Source organism: Polyergus mexicanus, unplaced genomic scaffold (genome assembly GCF_030449975.1).
Source record: "Polyergus mexicanus isolate NDT 795.1 unplaced genomic scaffold, iyPolMexi1.0 SCAF_12, whole genome shotgun sequence".
NCBI classification, from domain to species: domain Eukaryota; kingdom Metazoa; phylum Arthropoda; class Insecta; order Hymenoptera; family Formicidae; genus Polyergus; species Polyergus mexicanus.
The window spans coordinates 2,638,130-2,660,637 of record NW_027223332.1 but is presented as its reverse complement, the minus strand read 5'-3'; the positions used below and the strand labels follow the sequence as shown (position 1 = coordinate 2,660,637).

The window sequence follows — 22,508 nt, the reverse complement described above, 5'->3', positions numbered from 1 at the left end:
TATATATATATATACGTTATGTGCGTGTATCGCGTATCTTAGGAAACCAACGCAATGTGTATATGTGTGTCATTGTTGTGTGAATCGGTTACAGCACATTCCGTTTTATAGCACGAAAATATCTTATTCTTTCTCTCTCTCTTTTATTTATCAATAGCTCGTCTAGAATATATGAATTTTCCCAGATATAGGAAAATGCCAAAGATATGTACACTTTACGTTGATGGAAGAGACACTTTACTCTCTATTTGCAGCTCCAGAATATACATTGTTCGAGTTTCGCGCGAGGGGAGACGCTTTCGCTTTATTACATAAATATATAGGACTGACACAAGCCGCGCCTTGACGAGGAAATTTTGCTTGAGCTTTTCGCATTAGATAATCTCTCTCTCTCTCTCTTTTTTTTATCGCTTACAACTGTGTCTGATTATTCGTGGCGAAGAGAGATCCTTGTATACCTTAAAATTCTCTCTATCATTCCCCGAGATATTATATTAATTCTCTCATCACACCGGAATAACGTTAATGCCCATGTACACCGCGATTGTTAGTTTCGAGTTTCAAAAGTAGATCCCGAGTTACAATAGGATGAAAAAGATAAAATCGAATCGAATCCTTAAAATCAACAACTACACCGACGCAAGGTACTTGGCTTTGTACGACTTTGTATTGCACTTTATAGCTAGCGCAAACTTAGGTCTGTGAATCTTATGAATTATTATTTTTGGTCTCGTTAGGTCATCGTCATCGTGCGACGCATTGATAGATATAGATAGAGCTGATATTCGAGATATTATTGAAGTCATTGCGGAATATTCTCAATCTTTATCAAAGGAGTTACAATCGATGTATTTTGCCCCGCGAACTTAAGGGGCGTACCCATAATTTGAACATCCGAAATATGAGCACATTTCTAGATTTTTTTTGCAGCGCAACGACTTGATAAAAACTTTTTATTTTTTTACAATATTAATGCAATATTATTAAATGAAAAGGAAAGTATTTCGGCATTTATCGAGTGTCCAGCACTCGATATCATCGAGACTCATAAAAATTGATGTAAAGATGCGCGAGAAAATGTTGGCATCGCAATTTATAAGAGAAAGACGAGATCGTCCGACGAATTTTCTCTGCATTGCACACAACAAACACTTATTATATTTATATTGGCGATTTTAACACGGCCTTTTTTAAGTTGCACTCGCGATGATGACGATGATAGAGAGACGATGACGATGACTAAATATCGACGATAATCCGTCTAAGCGACCGTTGATACATGGTGCAAGAACGAAGAACGTCGCGAGACGTGCTTAACCGGCAAGCACGTTTAAATAGATCTTGCATACACCGTTGGAAATTTTGATTTAATTTGCATGTCCCAAACGATCCATACAAATTTTTCTGTTAATTTAGCATAATATAGATATGTTAAATGGTTACACAATGCTATGTTAATATTTCAACACAAAATGAATGTAAACTTTATACAATAGTAACTTGAAATAAATTTTGTGTAAAAACAACATATATTTAATAATAAAAATAACTTGGAAAAATATTATTGACAATCTGCAATCACTCTCGCTCCTACTGTAAAATAGAAATCAACATTTTTTTTCTGTAAATTTTAACAGATCAATCCTGTCACTAATAATACGCAACATATCTATTGTGTAAAATTAAAAATATGTGCACAATGTGTTATTTTTGCAAATTTTCTCAGTTGTTTTAATAATTTAACATTTAAATTCAATTAACACAACAGCAATATGTTAAATAAACATATGAATGTGTTAAATGTTTAACACAAAAATTTTAACCAGCATATTTTTTAACGAAAAAACACAAATTTTCCAACAGTGCATCTATTGTTCGCTGCCGATTATTTAGATCTAGAAGAGAATAGATCGACAAGTGACGATTGTGCTATTATCTCGTCGCTTACTCTTAAGCTTCTAATATCTGCGCGCAATTTTATGCGCTCGGTGGGCTTTATATATGTCGCGCATTGCTCGCTCCACACACACAAAAAGTACACTTTTATATTCCCGTTTTTAACGGACGTATTATATACACAAACATTGTAGAGCGAGTTTCTTTCCCTCCTTAATCATTTCCTCCTTTCCGTTTAAACGCAATTCGGGCTATCTGTCATAGAGCACGCATCTCTTTTTCTTTTTCTCTGTATGTTTCATTACGATTCGCATTAATTTATATGAACATATAGTCAATCGCCATTCGGAAACTATATCTGTACTTAATAAGTTAACGAGTTAGGAAGCTTTTTGTGTAAAGGTAATGGCATATAGAAGAGGAGAAAGATAAAGGAATAGTATTTTAAAGAAAACGAAGGAATCGGGAAAAAAAAAAATACGACAAGGAAGACACTATTCGCACTTCGCGACTTTGTACCCAATCACTCGCAAGTTGCATCTGAATCAAGATGCAAATTATTTTTGCGACGCATTATGCATTACTATATCGTGTTATGTTTTTGCATTATTTAGAAGAAATTGGAAAGAGGGTGATAATGGAGACGCGGCGATAATGATAATAATGACAATAGCGATGATCTTGGAGATGATACGGAATCTCACACAATAATAATAGCGATTGATAGTAGCGGATATAATAGTAACAGAGCATTAGAATAGTGTAGAGTGATAATAATATAATATTAATAATAATAATAATATATAATACAATATAATGTAATAATATAATAATCATAAACTCTGCAATATTTAATACATTGTTTGTTTATATGGACTAGATACAGACCCTTTCGGAGTGACCGATTAATACGCCCTTTCTTTCTCTTATTCTTACCTTGATCCCTGTGCTCTATAGACCCCCCGTCCCCCCTCCCCCCTCTCCAGCAGGGATATGATGTAATCAGTCAAGTAAATCGATGGCAGACCAAAACCACGTAATATATCGCGATTAACGGTTACCATACGCGCGGATATTAATCGCATTGCGCCTCCTTAACTTAATGTAATTTCGGCGTCAGCGAGAGGAACAGATCATACCTTTCTTTTTGGAAATATTAATTGCGAGCACATATATTGCACTCTGAATTGCTTATGACGTTGTTTCTATATAAACATATCTGACACGGATTTTGCATTTAAAAATGCAGTTAGCCGCTATTTTTTTTTAAATATGCCAAGATGTTGCATCTATGCTGTTTCGATGCCCCCCCATCCCCCCTCCCCCCCACCCCCCAAAAAAACCACGAAAATCAGATCTTTTAAACGATAAGAATATTTCTGTATCAATAAAATAACTTGCTAAAAATTATATACAGTTTACAGAAAAGATTGTCGCGCAAAAGAAGTTTCACGCTATTTAGCTATGTCACTGGCACTAGAATGAACCTCACTTACCTACCCGCACTTGTGTCTCTCATCTTGCGCTCGAGTTTTCCACTTCTTCCGAGCGGAAGCGATTCATCAACAAAGACTGCAACACTTGGAAGCGTCTCCGAGATGAATGTGGCACACGGCGGGCAGTTTGGTGCAGCCTTTGCCGACGATGCTCTCCTGCACGAGATGTGCGAGGCCAAGATTCTGATTAATATCGCCGTCGCTGCCACGATGCTGCTTCGTCGCGGCATCGCACCATTGATGACGCTCTCGCCACTTGTCCTCGGCCGCAGCTGTAGAGCAAAACAGCATCGACTTGGGCGATGGCGGACTCACGCGATCGCGCGTGATGCTGCCGCACGAGCGAGCCTTGTATAAACGTCCTTTACCGAAGCCCGGTAACGGTACGCAGAGCTTTTTGTGCACGGCGAAATAGCGGCTTAGCAACCGAATCTTCCTATTCTTACATTCGTTTCGGTTTATCGAGCCGTTGCCGCGATTCTCCTTGTCGTTGCATGTTGTTTGACTGGTGCACTTGTGATCTCCGCGACGTTCATCGCTAGCGGTACCGATTGTTTGACAGCTATTATCCGATTGACGATGATTATTACTTTTACCACCGGGGCTATGAGCAGATTGTTTATTTGAGCTATGCGATATCAAGGACTTCCCAGCGCCGAGCGACCAGCTTTGCAATAGCCTCGCACCGAGGCCTTTAGCCTTCTGTATCGTGGTAGTTGCCATTTGAGAGACAGGCTGAGCAGCGCTCTGCTGGGAAGCCGTATTGCTCTGTGACGTCGATGATGATGATGATGATGACGATGACACATTTGGCGCACCGATTACGGTTGAATTACGCGACATGTGACAATGATTTTGACAGGACGAGGGTGCCTCGGCCTCTTGCACCTCAGTGATACGATTCAACGATTGGCTCTCTCGCAAACGCGTCTCACCAGCTCTTCTTCTGCCGGCGCGATGTCTCCTACCGAAAATGACCTGATTCTCGGTGCATCGGTGCCTCCCACCTCCGGTTTTTGTCGTCGTTGTATTTGTGTTTGTCGTGTTAGTGCCACTACTATTGTCGTTTCGATTGTTTTCGGTTGTCGTCGTATGTTCGCCATTGCTCACACCGCTTCCGCCACCGCCGACCACTCCACCTCGCCCGCCGCCGCTTCCTCCCGGATCCTGTGAGTCGCTCGAGTCATCGTGACTGTCGCGTCTTGGAGGTAAAGGTTTCCCGGTGGAGGCCCCAAGTTTATGTGCCCTCTTTTTCCTACTTTCGCTGTCGTCGTCGCTAGCGTCGGAACTCGAACAAGAGGTTGTGCGCGTCTTATGAAATTTGCTCCTCCGTTGCTCATATGCCGTTCGCCTGACGACGCGGCATTTGGTCGTCGAACCTCCGCATTCTGTTGAGTTCACAGACGCCTGCATGCCATCTCCATCCTCCAGAATTTCATTAAGTTGCGTTGTAGACGAATTACCGCTGCTGGGCGACGGCATCGTCTTGTATTTAGGCGTTAATGTCACTTGATTGTCGCTAATCGGATGAAGAGGTATCGATACGGTTGATGATTCGAGTAGAATTGTAGTAGTTGTCGTCACTATTGTTTTCGTAGGGACTTGGGACGGTTTCAAGGAAATCGTGGGCTCCGTGAGCGGCACGCTGAACCGATGATGCTGAGCACCCATTCTCCACTTGTTTGCCGGTATCGATCCGCCAGTCCGGTTTAAACATTCTGTCACCGATTTGGGCCTGACTTCCGTATTGTTGCTTCTTCTAGACCATCCTGTGGTTGGAGCATTTACGTCACTTAATCGATTCTTCAGATTTTCCTCGCAAGTTGTGGTAATCCGTGGTGATGCGGGTAGCTTCTCCAAAAGAACATTACCCGTTTGAACCTTTCCCGTCGTCTTCGAATGCACCGGCAACGATAACTTTTTGTTATCCTTTTCGTTTCTTGAATTCTGTTTCAGTCTTTCTCCTCTGTCGGCGATAACGATGTCCTCTTTTTGGTGCGGATGCCGTTGACTCTGCACGGGTTTTGTGCTAGTATGCTTCTCTGGAAGCTGCGATAACCGTTCCTGCAGAATATGCGAAAGTTTTCCCTCGGAACGGGAGCCACGGCGATTCAAGGAATTTAACGTCGAATTACTGCCGCGCTCATCACGGCCGGAACAGGAAGACACATCATCTTCGTCTTCCTCCTCTTGGACGATACTGCATTTGCGCGTACGCACGTTCTGCAATGAGAACAGCCATCTTTGTTTCCCGAGCGAGGAACGTTATCCGGCAGACGATACTTTATATGCCTGCCTTAACGTTACATTCGGTCACATTAGTCGACGTCATTTTAGAAGACAAGCATGCGATACGTACCTGCGGTACATCACCGGGCGTCCGTGGCACGCTCAATAACGATTGATTGATGACAGTGCCCAGGGAGTTCTGATCCGTTCGAAGATTCGTTGTCAGATCATCCTGCCGGCTGCAAAATTAGCAATGTATATTAGTATGTTAGTGACTTTATTCAAGTTGACGCGCGGCATAAATATTTAGAACTCGCATATTTTATAAGTGAATCACACGTAGAAGCAACACTAGCGATGCGTAATTCAATGCTTAAAACATACCTCGGAGAAACATCTAGAACCTCTGGTCGAGTTTTCTGCATCTGTTCCTGTCGATGAGCGCGCAGCTTTCTTTCCGCTAGCAAAAAATACGTCGCGGTGATGTGATTGTACTCATTCTTGTCGAGCGCGCTGCAAAAAGATACGTGGTGAAAATTACTAGGTAAAAAGTCGCGCCGACGCGAACAAAATATATACTAACACCGCGAGGCTTCCTAATGTTTACTCACTCCAATATTTCTTCCTTGGTGGCGATATTACCGTTAACCATTTTGGTAATTATGTGATTGTGATGATCATCGGACACTTGTTGACGCGACACGAGCGGCAATGTTTCCATAGTGTCCAAATCGGAACCAATCGCTAACCACGGATCCGCCGCGATCTCCTCGAGAGACGCTCTGCCTTCGGGTTGCCGCACGAGCATCTTCGCGATCAGCCGCTTGCAACCATCAGACACATGTGACGGGATCGAATATTTACAGTCCATAATCATTGTCAACGTTTCGCTGTCGTTCGCCTCTTGAAATGGCGCTTGACCGCATACTAACATGTATAATATTACACCTAACGACCAAACATCTGTAACAAATCAGAACGATAAACATGGCTTATCGAAGTGAGATCTCACTTTCACATTTTTTTCTCAATCAAATCGATTACGTCTCATAAAACTTTTGACAAAAGAAATAACTCAAAATTAAAATAACGAAAAAAGAGCATCTTGAATTATTTTATCGTTAAAATTGGAGCATTTAGAAATTGCTAAATAATTAATAAGTCTTAATAACTTAAGTCATCTTTCTTAATCTTTAATCAACGATTAATTAACGGAGCTTACCTACTGCGGGGGCATCGTAACTATCACCCAGAAGTATCTCTGGAGCGGAGTACGCTAATGAGCCGCATGAAGTTTCAAGCTTCTGACCAGGACAGAATCTATTACTGAATCCGAAGTCCGTGAGTTTGACCGTACCGAGCTTTTCGAAGAACACAACATTCTCGGGCTTTAAATCCCTATGCACTACGTGCAAACGATGACAGTAAGATATGGCCCGAACTATCTGCCGAAAGTAAGTCCTGGCCAGCTGACAGATAGAAAGCAATATATTTTATATTTCAAACATTCTGACGTGGCAGATGCTTGGGCAATTATTATGAAAAATTTTACAATTTCTCAATCGACGTATATTTCGTAAAAAAAAATATGTTCTTGCCAAAATCATATTATGAGTATTTAGTATTAATATTTAATATGCTAACTTTTTACATATCAAAATTAAAATTATATTATATATATATTTTTTTTTATTTACGTAATAATTGCAACCTGATAGCGACAATAAAATCACAATAGCCATGCGACAATACCTCCTCGCTGAGACCGCTGTCGTGCCGCATGATGTAATCGTAGAGATCTCCGCCATCCCCAAGCTCGAGAATTAAGTATAGCTTGGTCTGCGTGTCTATCACCTCGTATAGCCGCACTACGTTGGGATGTTGCACCAGTTTCATGCACCGCACCTGCGACACAGATTATTCGCAATCATAATCAATGCGCAAGAAAAAAATTTGTTTTCCCCGAGCAAATCTGTATCCAGGAGTCAATGATTGCATCCATTATCTTGTTGACCTTAACGAGATTCATCGCGATAAAATCCACGCGATGGAACTGTGCGCGAGGTTATTCGATTTCCGATTATACTATCGACCAGCCATTAAAATCACATTACGCGAATCAGGATGCCATTTCAATGATTCTACTATATCCATTAAGGCATCAAACAGATTCGAGACAGAACACAACACTCTAGCCTGATTGCAGATTCATGAAGATGGATATAAACAACGAATATCGTTGAAATTCTATCTGTCAAATTATTATCAATTGCAAATTTATTTCGATTTGAAATAAATTTGAGATAAAAAAATTAATCTGACATAGCAATACGACTTTATTCTATATAAAAAAATACTAAAAAGAAAATAGAATATTTAAAGGGGGAAAAAAAAAATTTAAATTCATATACTTTCTATCAACTTTTCGCATTTTAACATTTAGTTAAGTTATTTTTAACAGAGAGAGAGAGATATTTTCTTTATTCGTTTCTGTTGAAAAGGCGAAAGATCAAACTGAACGGATCGTGGAAGAATTTTGAATATATTATTTGCTGACAATCGCGTCATATAATAAAGACAACTCGATTTCTCTCACCTCCTGGAAGAGATGCGCCCTCGAAACTTCGTCGAGCTTGTTCTTATCGATGACCTTCACTGCGACCTTTTCACCCGTGAAAACGTGTCGTGCCAGCTTTACTACGGCAAAGTGGCCGCGGCCGAGGGTCTCCTCCAAGTCGTAGAGCCCGGCGATCTTGCCATCGTAATTGCTGTATCCTACTCTTCGATTCATTTCGTGTCACTGCAATGCACATCATGAGTTCTTTGTACGTGGCAAATAGAAAAGAAAGAGACATATTATTCTAATCATTTATCTAAAATAATTATTCGAGTGAATTAGAAAATATTGACAGTGATAAAAAATAAGACCCCCCCCCCAAAAAAAAAAAAAAATTGATGTTGGTTTGAAATTTAATCTTTATTTGGGTTTGAGATCTTGACTTTAAAATCTTCGTAGCATAGATTTATGTACATTTTGAAAGATTCTCGAGATTTATTTAATAAGAGAGGCAAGTAGAAAGATCGCTCTGTCAAAGTTGATTAATTAAACGCGCTTTATTCATTTTTATTATAATTTTTCGTCGTTTTTTTAGATCTTCGCTTCGTATACATGCTCGTCTTCATACGATATAACGGATGAGTCGGTGAATTCCAATTATATTAACTCTGATCGATTGTTAAACTGTATACGACAGTCGCATACCAAGCACAGCGGCTCCTCGGTCTACTCCGCACGAGAAAGAGGTCACCATTATTTTTAGCCTAAGTAGGAGCAATAATTAATCGCTCCGTCGACGTACCATCGGCAATGGTAAAAAAAAGTACACTTGATAGAATGACAGGAGGAAGGAACTATCGGTTCGGAAAAATTCCTAGTGTGGAAAACTAATGGACCGCACGTATACAAGATGCACGTTAAACTTGCGCGCCAACTATAATTATCTGTGTGATTCAGAGATTCTTAGGCCCTGCGTACGATAGAGAAAATATTAGAAATAGGAATAAAATATTAAATATCAAAAGGGGCAATTTGTAATTATTTTACTTCAAACAAGGACACGGAATGGATTGATTATTTCTAATTTTTATTTTTCTATTTCATTATGCGTTAATCCATTCCGTTCCCTCCGTTTAAAGTAAAATAATCCCAAATTGCTCCTCCTGATATTTAATATTTAATATTCCTATTCCTAATATTTTCTCTATCGTTCGCGGGGCCTTACTCTCGCAAATAGATATAAAATAGATATAAAGTATACCATCTTAAACGTCTTAAAAATTATGTATAATTTTCGACAACTCGATTTTTCTTCGATATGAATATATCGAATTAAAAATTCAAATAAATATTATTTGAATTTTATAATAATTTTATTATAATCGGAATTAAAAATTCAAAAATAATACACATCGGGAAAGGAAAATAATTGGAAAAGAATTTGTTATTCACAAATCAATCGTATCTTTAGAAAAAGATCGATGACTCTTATAAAATATCGTAGAAAATCTTTTTCAATCGCCTAATTTTTTTATCCGTCTAACAGGCGCTAATGCGAGCACTGGGATAAGAACTCACTCGACCAAATTTAGCGCTGGACGTCGATGGGAATAGCGAGAGCCGACGTTACTGCCGAGGGAACGCATTGTCTTCGTAATTGCGAAACGCATTGTCGCGTCGCGACGCGCCGAAACGAGCCGGGATTCGCCGGCACCGGCGGCGCATCGTCCATCTCGCATTCCGTCCTCCCATGTGTATAGGAGCCGCACGAAAATACGATACGAATACCGGTGTCGCGAAAATCTCGACACGCGTACCAGCAACTTTCCGCGGGATCCGCAAGGGCGTCTCCGCCGCGCGCTTACGGCGGAGCTTGCGGCGAATCATCATTTCTTCGCTATGCGTGCTCCGGATGCTCTTTACGAGGATTACGAGGAACGTAAAAATAAACCTTCCCCGAACGGCTAAGGCACTGTAATAAGGGAGACGCGCTCGGATCGTTGGCCTCTTTCTCGTCAGGAAATTTCTTCCCGTAAGAAACGAGCCGAAAATTCTTCTCCTCTCAATCGATTCGACGAAAAAAAACAGGATTCATCGATCGAATCTCATCGACGCTTGCCATGCGATTTATAGCGAACGATGACGTAAGACTTAAGAGATCCGCTCATCGAGATTTTACGGCTTTTATTTCGCGTCAACGCATTTATCGCTTGCGTCGCGATATAAATAAAGCGCGAGGTATACATTCGCCGGCGTTATTATTATCGGACGAGCGTTTCCCGCATCGTTCATTTTTATTTTCATTCTTAAGATGATATAAATTATCTTGCCGACGGGTTAATTCATTCAGGCAAATCCAACGCTCGTCGCGCGTGCTGATTTATTGGCAGATATCGAAAAATATTCCGCGCATGAATACGCAACGACGAATGTTTCTCGCGCGATGAGATAACGCGCGATCGATTGCGCTTGGTAGCAGATTCAATTGAAATAAATAAACGGCGCGGACGTCATATATCGACGCGTTTAATTCGAGTTCTTTCCGCTATAGGAAATTAATCACTCTTACGCAATTGCAATTGATATCGTTACGATGAGAGCGGGAAAAGCAACGCGATTATCGCGAAAGTTTCGCAAGATTTATATCTCGACCTATGAATCGCCATTAACAACAAGCGTGTGACTGACACAATATGATGGCGCGCGACACTTTAATTTCGTTTATTATAGCGTGTCCGTAGAGGTATCTCTTTTGACCTAAGTAAATAATATTATAATTATCTGGGTCAGAGATTTCTCTCTAATCTATCGTCACAAACTGGCGCTTTGGAAAACTACGCTTATCCAGGGAAAGTCCAAATGTTTTCACAGCGTGGCGCAAATCGCGCATAGGAATAATACGGACCACGAAAAGAAAATTAATTAAATAAAATCATACCTACACTGTTAAAGATAATCTAACGTCTAACGCAAAGTTCGACATACAATTTTATACAAAAATGTATGATCTTTAATATAATTAAAGTAGCTAAATTAATACATGATAATTTTTTTATATCAATTTTCTCTACTTATTAATTCACAAAATTATGTATTCAATAAATTATTATTATCCAATAATTTTATTCATTAAATAATTTATTATTTGTTAATTCTATTTATTAATTAATTTATTATTTATTAGTTCTAGTTATTAATTAATTATTTATTTATTAATCTATTAATCAATTAATTTATTATTTATTAATTCTATTAATTAATTAATTAATTAATTTTTTATCAATTCTATTTATTTAATTAATTTATTATTTATTAATTAAAAAAGATTCTTACTCTCGCGTTTTTCAATATCTTTACCATTATTGCGAATAGACCTTTCGAGATCTCTCTGAACGATTTTTACAATTGTAATAACTCGCCGCTTTAAACCGTAATATTAATATCGATTCTGGATATTCACACATGACAATTACTCGCGTGGTAATTTTGCACGTGCAAGAAAAACGGAAGTCGATCATCCTTTATTCGGATCCATCATGTCGTGGCGGAATTGAATTTGGCATTTAACCGGATAAAAAAACGACGCTCGTCCGGCATCAAGATTTATCTCTGCGCGGGCACATCCGTAATATCAGTCTGACCTGCTTTTACTTACCGCTTTTACCGTGTCCGTGTAATAATGAGATGCATGAGCGTCAGTTACACGTAATAAGTTTACGACTATTCGAGGCAAGAGTGCCTAGAGAGTACGCGCTCGTAGCAACCGTGACGAGTTAAATGAGACGGCGGATATAATACATATATATATATAGCGTATTTTTTATTTCAAGATGAATTTCTCTCCTTAAAAAGTAAGAAAATAATCCCGTTATCCATTCGCTCGAACGCGGAAAAACAATAAATAAAATATTGTACATGATGCTCCGTGCGATATAGATCCCTCAATATTGCAATAATATTTAAACTTAAAAAAAAAAAAAAATAAATAAACTCCCAGATATTTCATGCCTGAAAACCGGAATGGGTTTATCTCGTGGAAAAGCGCGGGAGCGGGGTTTTGTCAGTAACGACCAATATGGGATTTTCCCACGCAGGGACACGCGCTTGCGGCCAGAAATTCCATCAAATGAAAACTTTGTACATACAATAGAAAGCGTAATCCGTTCTAATGATAAACGATGGCGCGCGCGCGGGACCGTATTTGATATTTAAATCCTGTTACGAATTCCTCCTGGTAGACAGCGTTTCCCGGACGTACGGTAGAGAAACAGCGGATCGAAATAGATGTACTGTTGCGATTTGCGATAGTCAGTATACGTAAAGTGACAGAGCGCTTCCTACGACGAAACTTTACGGCGTTGCGGATAAATCGATCAACGTGATAACGCGGCGAATAAATATTTTATCGGAAGAATCGAGTTTTGATAGGAGTGTGTCGGCATATTATTCGCCAACACACGAGTGAACTGTGTTCGCTAATCCACATGTTGCACTCTGCGGCGCCTTTCTTTCTCGTTCGATAAATCAATTAATCTATCTGACGCGAGGCGTATCTTGTGAAAAGTGGTCTATTGTGTATTGGAAAATGTGACATTTAAAGAATGATCGGTTCTCCGATATTCTGACACATGATCTATTCTTATTTTTATATACACAGATCGAGATGTATTAAAATGGTTTAATAAATTTGTGAAATATGAAAAAACGGCAATAGAGTCGCTTTAATTATTATACATTTCACACGCTAATTTAATTTCCATAGCGCGAAAATATTCCGAATTTATAACGGTAATTAGTACGCGCGATAGCCTTCTACGCGAATCCATAATCGAAGCGACGATATTATAGACCTGTGATAATAATACGTAACGTAAAGAGTAGTATGGAAGGGTTGGGAAGTAACGCGTTACTTGTAACGTCGTTACCGTTACAGTTACTTTTTTTCGTTAACGATCGTTACTTTTTTCTGTTTCTAACGATAACGGTAACGTCGTTACATTTTTACAGTAACGGTAACGAACTAGCCGTTACTTTTATCGTTATTTTTTGGTTTTTATTATCTTGTATCTATTCAATAGATGTATTTTTTGAAAAATATTTTGTAGCCTTCTATCATAGGCTGCATTCCGATAGTCACTGCCAGTCACTGAAAATCTATAGTAACGTAAATTATAGATTTTACAATACTGACAATGAATATTGGGATACACTCTTAATAATATCAATATTTCTCTTATCAATATTTAAAAATAATGTTGGATAAAAATTTTCAACAAAATTGAAATTTGTAAATTACAATTTAAATTCCTATAAAGATAAGTATATTAAAAAGTAAAGATATTAATATAAAAAATTAGAATCATTAAATAAGTTTAATATAAAAAGCGCTTGCTATATAGTGACTAATTTAGAGTTTTTAATCGTAACATAGATTATTACATTTAATATTGATTACTAAATAATTTTCTAATCTAATAGCTTATTTTAGCATTACAAAAAACAAAAACATAACGGAAAAGTAACGAATCGTTACTTTTTAAGTAACGGTAACGGTAACGCGTTACTTTTTAAAATCAGTAACGAGTAACGGTAACGAGTTACTTTTTACAAAAAATAACGGTAACGGTAACGCGTTACTTTTATAGAGTAACGTTCCCAACCCTGTGTAACAGGTAATGTTCGCCGTACCGTTACCGGGATTCCACGACGCATTATCGCGCACGAGGAAGATATACATAATGATATCTGAGGGCGCGAATAATCCGCGCCACCGCCATCGTCGGTGGGAACAACGGCGGTGTTCATCCGCACGAGGATGATAATTATGGCCGATTAGAGCGTTTGCATTGCCGCGCCGGGAGTGCATAGAGATCAACTGTATACGAATAAAGTCACGAATAAAGATGAAATTTTAATCATATAGTACACAATTCTTCGGTTAAAAAGAGAGAAAAATATTTAGAAAAGAACTTTCATCGCGCGGAAAAATATCGAGAGAGTACACCCACAGAAAAGATTTCCGGATCTAATGCTATTACTCTTCAATCTATCATAAAATAGGATCGATATAGCGACAATCATATTTATTATTGAAAAAGGAATATTTTAATCTTAAATGGAAAATTTTTAAATCTAGAATAAAATCCTCTTGGTGCTGTCCCGTTAATTTTCTCACAAAGATGAAGATGGAAATTTGTAGCAATCTAACATCAAGTTATTCTAAATGCAAGAATATATAAGCTTAGATTTGTATATGTTACTCTTGTCTCAAGATAGTAAGACAATCTTATTTAATTCGAGAGAGAAGAAAAGGAATTATTGATTTAATTTTAAAATTGTTTTATTTTTATACCGCATAAGATTGTGATACGATTAAATGTGTCAAGAATATTTTTTGTCACGTTATCAGAAATCCTTTCTGAGAGTGTAATTTTCGTTTTATCGCGAATTATTATTGTTGCCAATAAATAAATCGGATCCCTCGTGTAGAAAGAAATGCAGAATTGTATTATATTAAGGGTCTGGGTAAAAAAAATTTTTTTTGATACAAGAGATTTTCTTTTTTCAGGATTCTGAAAAAAAGTATTATTATATGTACAATGGAAATATATTAGGTGTCCCCAATTTAAATGGCAAAACTTGAGGAACGTGTAGGGGACCGAAAAGCTAAGACAGAAAGTCCTTTAGGAGGTTTGCTCGTTTTTCCTGCATTTTGGAGAAAATCACAAAAAACAAAAGAAACAAAACAAGTTTTCGTTTTGTTACTCATTTATTTACATTTTATTTATTTTATCATCTATTTAATGCAGATATTGTTCGAAATCTTGCCCTCTTACAGCAATGCAAGCATTACATCTAGCACTGGACCTCATTAATTGCAGCTAGACATTCTTCTAGTGATATTTGGTACACCGCGTCTATGATTCGGTCTCTTAATTGCTCTCTTGAATTGATTGGCACCGTAAAGGATAACATCAAGCGTTTACATATGTAAGGAACCTTGAAGCGGAAAGTTTATTCGGTGCCAATCGTCTCGAGAGAGCAACTGACAATGAGAGATTGAATTTTTGCGATTCTCTCTAAAATGGAGCAAAAACGAGCAAACCTCGAAAGGACTTCTTGTCTTAGTTTTTCGGTCCCCTACGCGCTCTTGAAGTTTTGCCATTTAAATTGGAGACACCCTGTATATCGACGTTGAAAAAAAAAAAAAAAATAAAAAGTCAGAAGCCGCAAAGAAAATCCAATTAGAAATGCCATCCAATTAAACTTTCGCAGCGGTAAAAGCCATCGGAGATTACGTTTCTAGAGTCTGATAGAAACCCTATGAAATATACATTCTATTCTTTTACAGGCATTGCTGACAGTTCCCTAAACTTAATCCGCATTCGCACTGATTCACTTGCTCGATGACGTCGTTAAATAATATTCGTAAAAACAATTGCGGAAAGAGACTGTCTCTCGATAATCTATTAGAAATATAGAAATCTCTTACGCAAAGATCACTGATGATAATGATCCCTTTAGATGTATCTAACTATGTACGCGTATTTTTCTCAGTGTTCGACGATAGAGGAAAAATAGAGAAATAGAAAAGAGAAGATGACGAATGTCGCGGTGAAGAAACATTTGTTGCAATTGTTTATCATCTCTATGCATAAAACAGGATCTTTTACTCTGCCAACTGTTTTTAACTCTTTGTTACATTCCTTCCATTATCGATGGGAAACGCTATGAAAAGAGACGCTAATACTTTTCGACGATCCATGATTTTTTTATACGAGTGCGATTTGGCATCGAGCGGATTATTTGACGCGACCGGATCTGTGTAATTTGAGATAATGCACTCGACAGGCAGATTGATCTCCGCTTCCGAACACCGTTGTGCTAGTCGTTTCGTTCGCAAACACTATTGGCCGTCTGTCCAACAGTAAATAATAATAATAATAAGTTGGATGAGATGTGTAGGTGATAAAGCGAGCGAAAATAATGTCATTCGGAAAGAAATTAAAAATTTATCCGTCCCACTACGAGCGATGGAAAACTTTTAAATGTGACCAAATTCCTAAACATTATTATGTAATCCATAAACATATAATAAATACATACATTTTTTTTTTTTTGTAAATTTAGATAAACTTCTTATTAAAGAATTTAAATGAGCATTATATTTAATAACGAAAAGAATATTTCATAATAATATGTATATAAACTTTTTGAAATAAATATTTATATGCAACTATCATTTACGTGTTGCGACGTAATTTTATTAGCCATATCGAGGTATTATAGAAAAATAATATATTTCGTAACAATAGACTTTTTTGCATTTTAGTATTACTAATATGTAATAATATTTCATCATTTATATCGATAATAGTTTCGATAATATGCCACATGCTTAAACACAGATGTGAAATACATGAATAGGCACAGAGCATTTCAAGAATGTAATGTAATATATACAGTGTCCCGCTATTTCTTATCTTTTTAATCTCAGCATGTATATTTATTTATTTATTTAATAATTTATTTATTTAATTACGGAGATATACCTCGCGTCAATGCAAATTTATAATCTAAATTTTGATGACTAAATAACACATGTTATTTTATTTTAATTTTTAAAAACATTCTTATAAAGTTAGAGGGATAGATATACTTTTATTAAAATTCCATTTAAAAAAACAAAAAAAAAAGTCAAAGATTCACGCGGGGAGAAATTCTACGAAAGTACTGACATCCACGAAGAATCAAATAAAATAAATGTTATTCGAAAAGCCAGAAAATCCGAACAGAATTTAGCGGCCAGAGAACGACGGGAGGTTACGCCGAATTTTTTTCAAGTGTCTTGGGGTCGACCCAGAGGAATGCTGGGCAGTTTCTGGGAACGGTCACAACTTTTTCTCCGTTCCCGGGAATCCTGGCTAACGTTTCCCTCCGTTTTATTGCGACGAGAGAGAGAGAGAGAGAGAGAGAGAAATATCTCTACGTGCGGCCGGGAAAACTTTATTAACTCCAGCGATACGGTCAATTATATAACAGTTAACTATTTATATCAAGTTAGTCTGGAATTTCTTCAACTTGTCTTGATGTGATTTAACATTTTGAAGAATTTTAGTAAAGTAAAATGCCTTTTTCCATTAGAGATAATACGCAACACTTTATAGAAACTTTGAAAACCTCGGCCCATATAAGCTTACAAACAAGAGAAGTTGGATAAAGTTTGTTGAAGTAAATTGCATCGAAAGAGAGAGAGAGAGAGAGCAAGAGATGCATTTTAAATGGAAAGATAAAAAATATCGAGTAACAATAAGTTAAAAGTAACGTAATTAAATTGACGAATTTTTATTTGTTTTCTTTTTGCGAAATTATATCTTAATCTTAATAGGATGTCGCTTAAATTGAGTTAAATACTTTCTCCAAAAGCAGGAAATAATTCGTATTCCAAATTATAGATATGAATGACAAATCGTCGATTGTAACGAACAAGCACGCAAACTTTGGACCTTACGATGAAGATATGTCATATATGATACTAATAATTATCGTGCAACCTACTACTCGAGGTCATGAAATATGTAATCGTTCATGTATCGATAATCGTAGACTGCATTCATGTCTTTATGCACGTAACACTTGCGAAAAGACTCGCGGCAGATAAAATTCCATTTCCGCGTGGCATTATATTGTTTTTTTTTTTCCCCCCATTGTTACGATATGTAAATTATTGTAATAATTGTACCTATAATTGTTTCTGTAGAAACAAATATCAATAATTATTAAATTTTCTATATTTTTATGTAAATTCAATATAATTATTCAACGTATAAAAAAAATGTAGATTCAGTATTCGATTTTAAGAAATTTTACTTAATTACCCATTTAATTTTCGCAATGTCTGCAGCATTACGTTTCGAAATTATTGTGATAAATACAGTGTAACACGAAAAAACATCGTTATTAAATTAAGAATTGCCGTATCGTCATTATGCCACTTTGTTCGCAATGGAATCGCTTCGATCGCAATTTCTGCACAGAAGAGGCCATATTATTGTTTAATATATTTAGTTTTAGCGATTTATTCAAACATCAGATATTTATTTAGATATAAGAATATGAAACAATCTTGCAAATGAAATTTATGAAAGGTCTGTATATACGAAAGTCTTTTCTATTTTATTAGAATCACAAAGCCATTGCGAATTAATTACATATTTGTGTAGAATCAATTTATTATTTATTAATGGTTCTGGTGGTTTATATAATAATGTATTAGGTGATTGCATAAGTTCGCGTGCCCGATTTAAATATAAACTTCAATAGATTATATTTTAGAGATACCACTTTTATTAATCAATTATATAGTCTCCATTCTTTTCTACAATGGTTTTCCAACGATCTATAAGCTTGTCGATTCCATTTTTGAAGAAAGAACTTGGTTTTTCTTGAAAAAAGTTTCTAAGGTGGTTTTCGACAGCTTCCTCGGAATTGAGATTCTTGCCATTTAAACTATTCTGCAAAGACCGGAACAGATAAAAATCTGAAGGCGCAATATCTGGAGAATATGGCGGGTGCTGCAGAATTTCCCATTGCAACTCCTGCAGTTTTTCTGCAGCTTATTCCTTTCAGTCAGGAGATGCGGCACCCACGTATCAAGCTTGGAAATGTATCCAAGCTTTTTTAAATGACGAAAAGCGGTTGAATTATCGATGTTCAGCCTCTCAGCAATATCCTCAGTTGTAATCCTTGGGTTTCTTTTCACTAAGGCATGCACAATGTCATCATCAATGCCAGAAGGCCGTCCAGAGCGGGGTTGATCCTCCATGTTGAAATCACCATTTCGAAATCTGCCAAACCACTTTTTGACTGTTCGGAGAGCAGGAGCACGGTCAAAATAAACGCTTTGAATATTTTTTTGTGCAATCCCAACACTCACGCCTTTCCGAAATTCATATAGCATTACATGCCGCAAATGCACCTTTTCGTTCTCCATTTTTAATGATTTCCCTTATGCACAAATGGACTTATCTGAACAATGTCTGACGCTAAATTGACATAAGACAACGTCATCTATTCGGTATAAGCAACAATTACCACACGAAAATAATAGAAATCCGCCATGCAGTAACTTAATGCCATTTATGAAAATCGGGCACGAACTTATGAAATCATCCAATAGTATTGAGAATTATTTTAATAATTTTGATAAATATAATTATTATATTATATAAACGAAAAATATAGAGAGGAAGTTTCTGTTTTTTAATAATAAAGATTTTCTTCAAAATATTTGATGTTGCGCAATTTTATCTATCGTTCTAGAAAAGTCAAAATTATAAAGTATTTATATCAGCGTTGTGTTTCATAAATTAAGAAAATGCAATATAAAATTATCATTGCACTTGATCTATTTAGAGAAACATTTATTCGTACATGATTATTAATCCACTCCGTTTTCTTTTCTTTCTACCGTGAATTATAATTATTAATATCGGAAAGAGCTTTGCGGGAGAGACAACCTACAATTACTTCGGAAATACCAAGTTTCCGTAAAGCGGTAATTGATTGGTCTACGGAAACTTATTGTTTCCTCGTCAATCCTTCAACAATGTACACAATATAAAGCAATACAAATATACAGGGTGTCTCCAATTTAAATGGCAAAACTTCAAGAGCGCGTAGGGGACCGAAAAACTAAGACAAGAAGTCCTTTCGAGGTTTGCTCGGTTTTTGCTCCATTTTAGAGAAAATCGCAAAAATTCAATCTCTCATTGTCAGTTGCTCTCTCGAGACGATTGGCACCGAATAAACTTTCCGCCTCAAGGTTCCTTACATATGTAAACGCTTGATGTTATCCTTTACGGTGCCAATCAATTCAAGAGAGCAATTAAGAGACCGAATCATAGACGCGGTGCACCAAATATCACTAGAAGAATGTCTAGCTGCAATTAATGAGGTCCAGTGCTGGATGTAATGCTTGCATCGCTGTAAGAGGGCAAGATTTCGAACAATATCTGCATTAAATAGATGATAACATAAATAAAATGTAAATAAATGAGTAAAAAAACGAAAATCTGTTTTGTTTCTTTTTTTTTTTAGTTTCGTTTTGTTAGTTAGCTTTTCGGTCCCCTACACTCGCTCCTGAAGGTTTTGCCATTTAAATTGGGGACACTCTGTATATATAGACAATTCGATGGAGGAGACGAGGAACTCGTTTCAACTCGTATTACAATGCGTTTTTTGTCCCGTCTTGTTTATTCATCTGAACTCACGCGAGATCGTCCGACTATCGTGCAAGATACCGTGAATTTATCGGACCCACCCAAATATCTCGGTGAGGACAAATTCTCGGAGCGGCTCCCGCAGGATCGATATATACAATATTATTGCGCGGTAACTATACTAATAACTGCCATATATTATCTGTCGGCAAATATTTATATTGCCGAGATATTAGCGACAAAATTCTCATACAATGGCATACATCAATAATCTCTCTATATCTTTTAGTCGAGAAATATCAATTGTTTCACTTTGCCTAGTCTAATTAAAAAAAAAATATAGAAAATCGAAATATTGATAATGTGCCACTTTTGACTATGTCAATATAAGCGTATATGTATGAAAACAATACTCTATTTTTATATAAATAATAGAGCAAGAGTTAATCAATATATATATATATATATATATACACATATAATAGATTTCTTTTTAAACTGTTGTTTTTTTTTACAATGAATTAAATTACAATTAAAACGGAACACTTAAATATGTTGATCTATCGAAAGGAGATAAAAATTGTGAAAAGATATACATCAATTGCAATGAATTAAAAAATGAATTTTTTCATTTACAAACAAATTATTATTCATTAATAATTGAATCAACAAAGGAAATTGCGATCGAAGCTCCTCGAACAATTATCACGATACGATTGTTGAAAAGCTATCATTGACGGAACATTATTGATGTCGATGTTATGTCAAAGTTATCTTATCGAGTGAAATCGGTGCGACGACCGCTTAAAAATAATATAATAATTTCGACGAGGAGCAGCGCACGCACACGACCGAAGCCATTTTTGCCGAAGAGTCCACGCACCGGAGGGGGATCGTAAGAGACGATTAAAAGCTAGGAGTGACACAACGGAGTGACTTACCTCTTTGTCCGGCTAAACTGACCAAGATGACGACGATAAGTCGAGCCAACACCTCGCTAATCCGCCCACGATCCGGTGCGCCGTCATTTGTGATGCGAATTCATGTACGCGTGGTGGTGGCGGCGGCGACGACGACGACGACGACGACGATGACGATGATCGATGCCACACCAGACAGCACTCTCCTTCCCGCACGAGCTCTATCTCTCTACGACGTCGGAACGTCGAGGATGCCGTTCGACGATATCGATGAAAAAGGCAACGACATCGAATCGTAGTTGCTGATGGGCCGCCACGTCTTTTACTCGAGACTCGTGTTTACACGGCACTGCTCGGTCGCTTCTCACATTCCTTCGTCTGCGACGCAATCCGCTCTCTTCTCTCTCTCTCTCTCTCTCTCTCTCTCTCTCTCTTTCTTTCGATCGCTCGCTACTTCGTTCTCCGTTTCGCGAAACTCGTGCACTGTTGACGGAATCACCTCTTCTTTCTCGATGCAACTGTCTTCCTCCTCTCTCTTTTACTACCTTCCGTCCATCTCTCTTACTCTCTCTCTACTTTTCTTTCTCTCCCTTCTTCTATCGAGTTACCTCGCCCACCCGCGATCGTATTTCTCTCTCTCTCTCTCTCTTTCTATTGGTCTATCTTTCGCAACAGATATTCGCGCCAGCAGAAGGTGACTTCCGGACAGTTTCCTCGGCGATGACGAGCATGAGCCGCGCGCGCGGTACCCTTCCCACTTTTTCCTCTTCTCTCACTGTCTCCCGCCCTCCGCTCACCACCCCTTCAATTCGCCACTTTTGCCCGTCTCGTTTCCTCGCATTCGTACGCGCGCGCGTACACACACACACACACACACACACATACACTGGACCCAACACGAGCGTCGCGCGCACGGGAAAGCGTACACGTCGCCCGTTTTTCCGTTATTCTCTCGCTCTTTCGATCGCGCGAGTCGCTTTTCCGCGATCTCACCCGCGCACGATCCGGAACACGGATTCCTCGATATCGTCGCGCGACACTCGAATCTCGATTCTGTTTCCTCGAATAGAGACGAAACGGTCCCGTTGAGACGAGACGGGCGGCACGCACACTCGCGACACGGTGACACACGAGAAAGCTGGAGAGCGTCAGAAAGCGTATATACGATGCAGTCGACGACACTCGCGGC

The 22,508-nt window shown here is 37.8% G+C and overlaps 1 protein-coding gene across 1 annotated transcript; it reads right to left on the bottom strand.

Annotated features, from left to right (window-relative positions):
* Window positions 1-3,235: 3,235 nt before the first annotated feature.
* On the bottom strand, window positions 3,236-22,460 carry Snrk (SNF related kinase). The gene is made up of 8 exons (XM_070304923.1): window positions 21,341-22,460; window positions 8,218-8,421; window positions 7,374-7,526; window positions 6,844-7,090; window positions 6,233-6,584; window positions 6,006-6,134; window positions 5,752-5,860; window positions 3,236-5,615 (listed from the first exon to the last, which is right to left on the bottom strand). Exons 2-8 carry the CDS (start codon window positions 8,410-8,412, stop codon window positions 3,459-3,461), a joined length of 3,342 nt encoding a protein of 1,113 aa, XP_070161024.1. The 5' UTR covers window positions 8,413-8,421; window positions 21,341-22,460; the 3' UTR covers window positions 3,236-3,458.
* Between the last annotated feature and the right edge of the window lie 48 nt (window positions 22,461-22,508).

Coding starts and splice junctions, on each gene's coding strand:
- Snrk (XM_070304923.1), bottom strand. CDS start 8,412: ATGAATCGAAGAGTAGGATACAGCAATTACGATGGCAAGATCGCCGGG. Junction 7,091..7,373: donor ACAGCGGTCTCAGCGAGGAG/GTATTGTCGCAT, acceptor TCTATCTGTCAG/CTGGCCAGGACTTACTTTCG. Junction 5,861..6,005: donor GTTCTAGATGTTTCTCCGAG/GTATGTTTTAAG, acceptor CTAATTTTGCAG/CCGGCAGGATGATCTGACAA.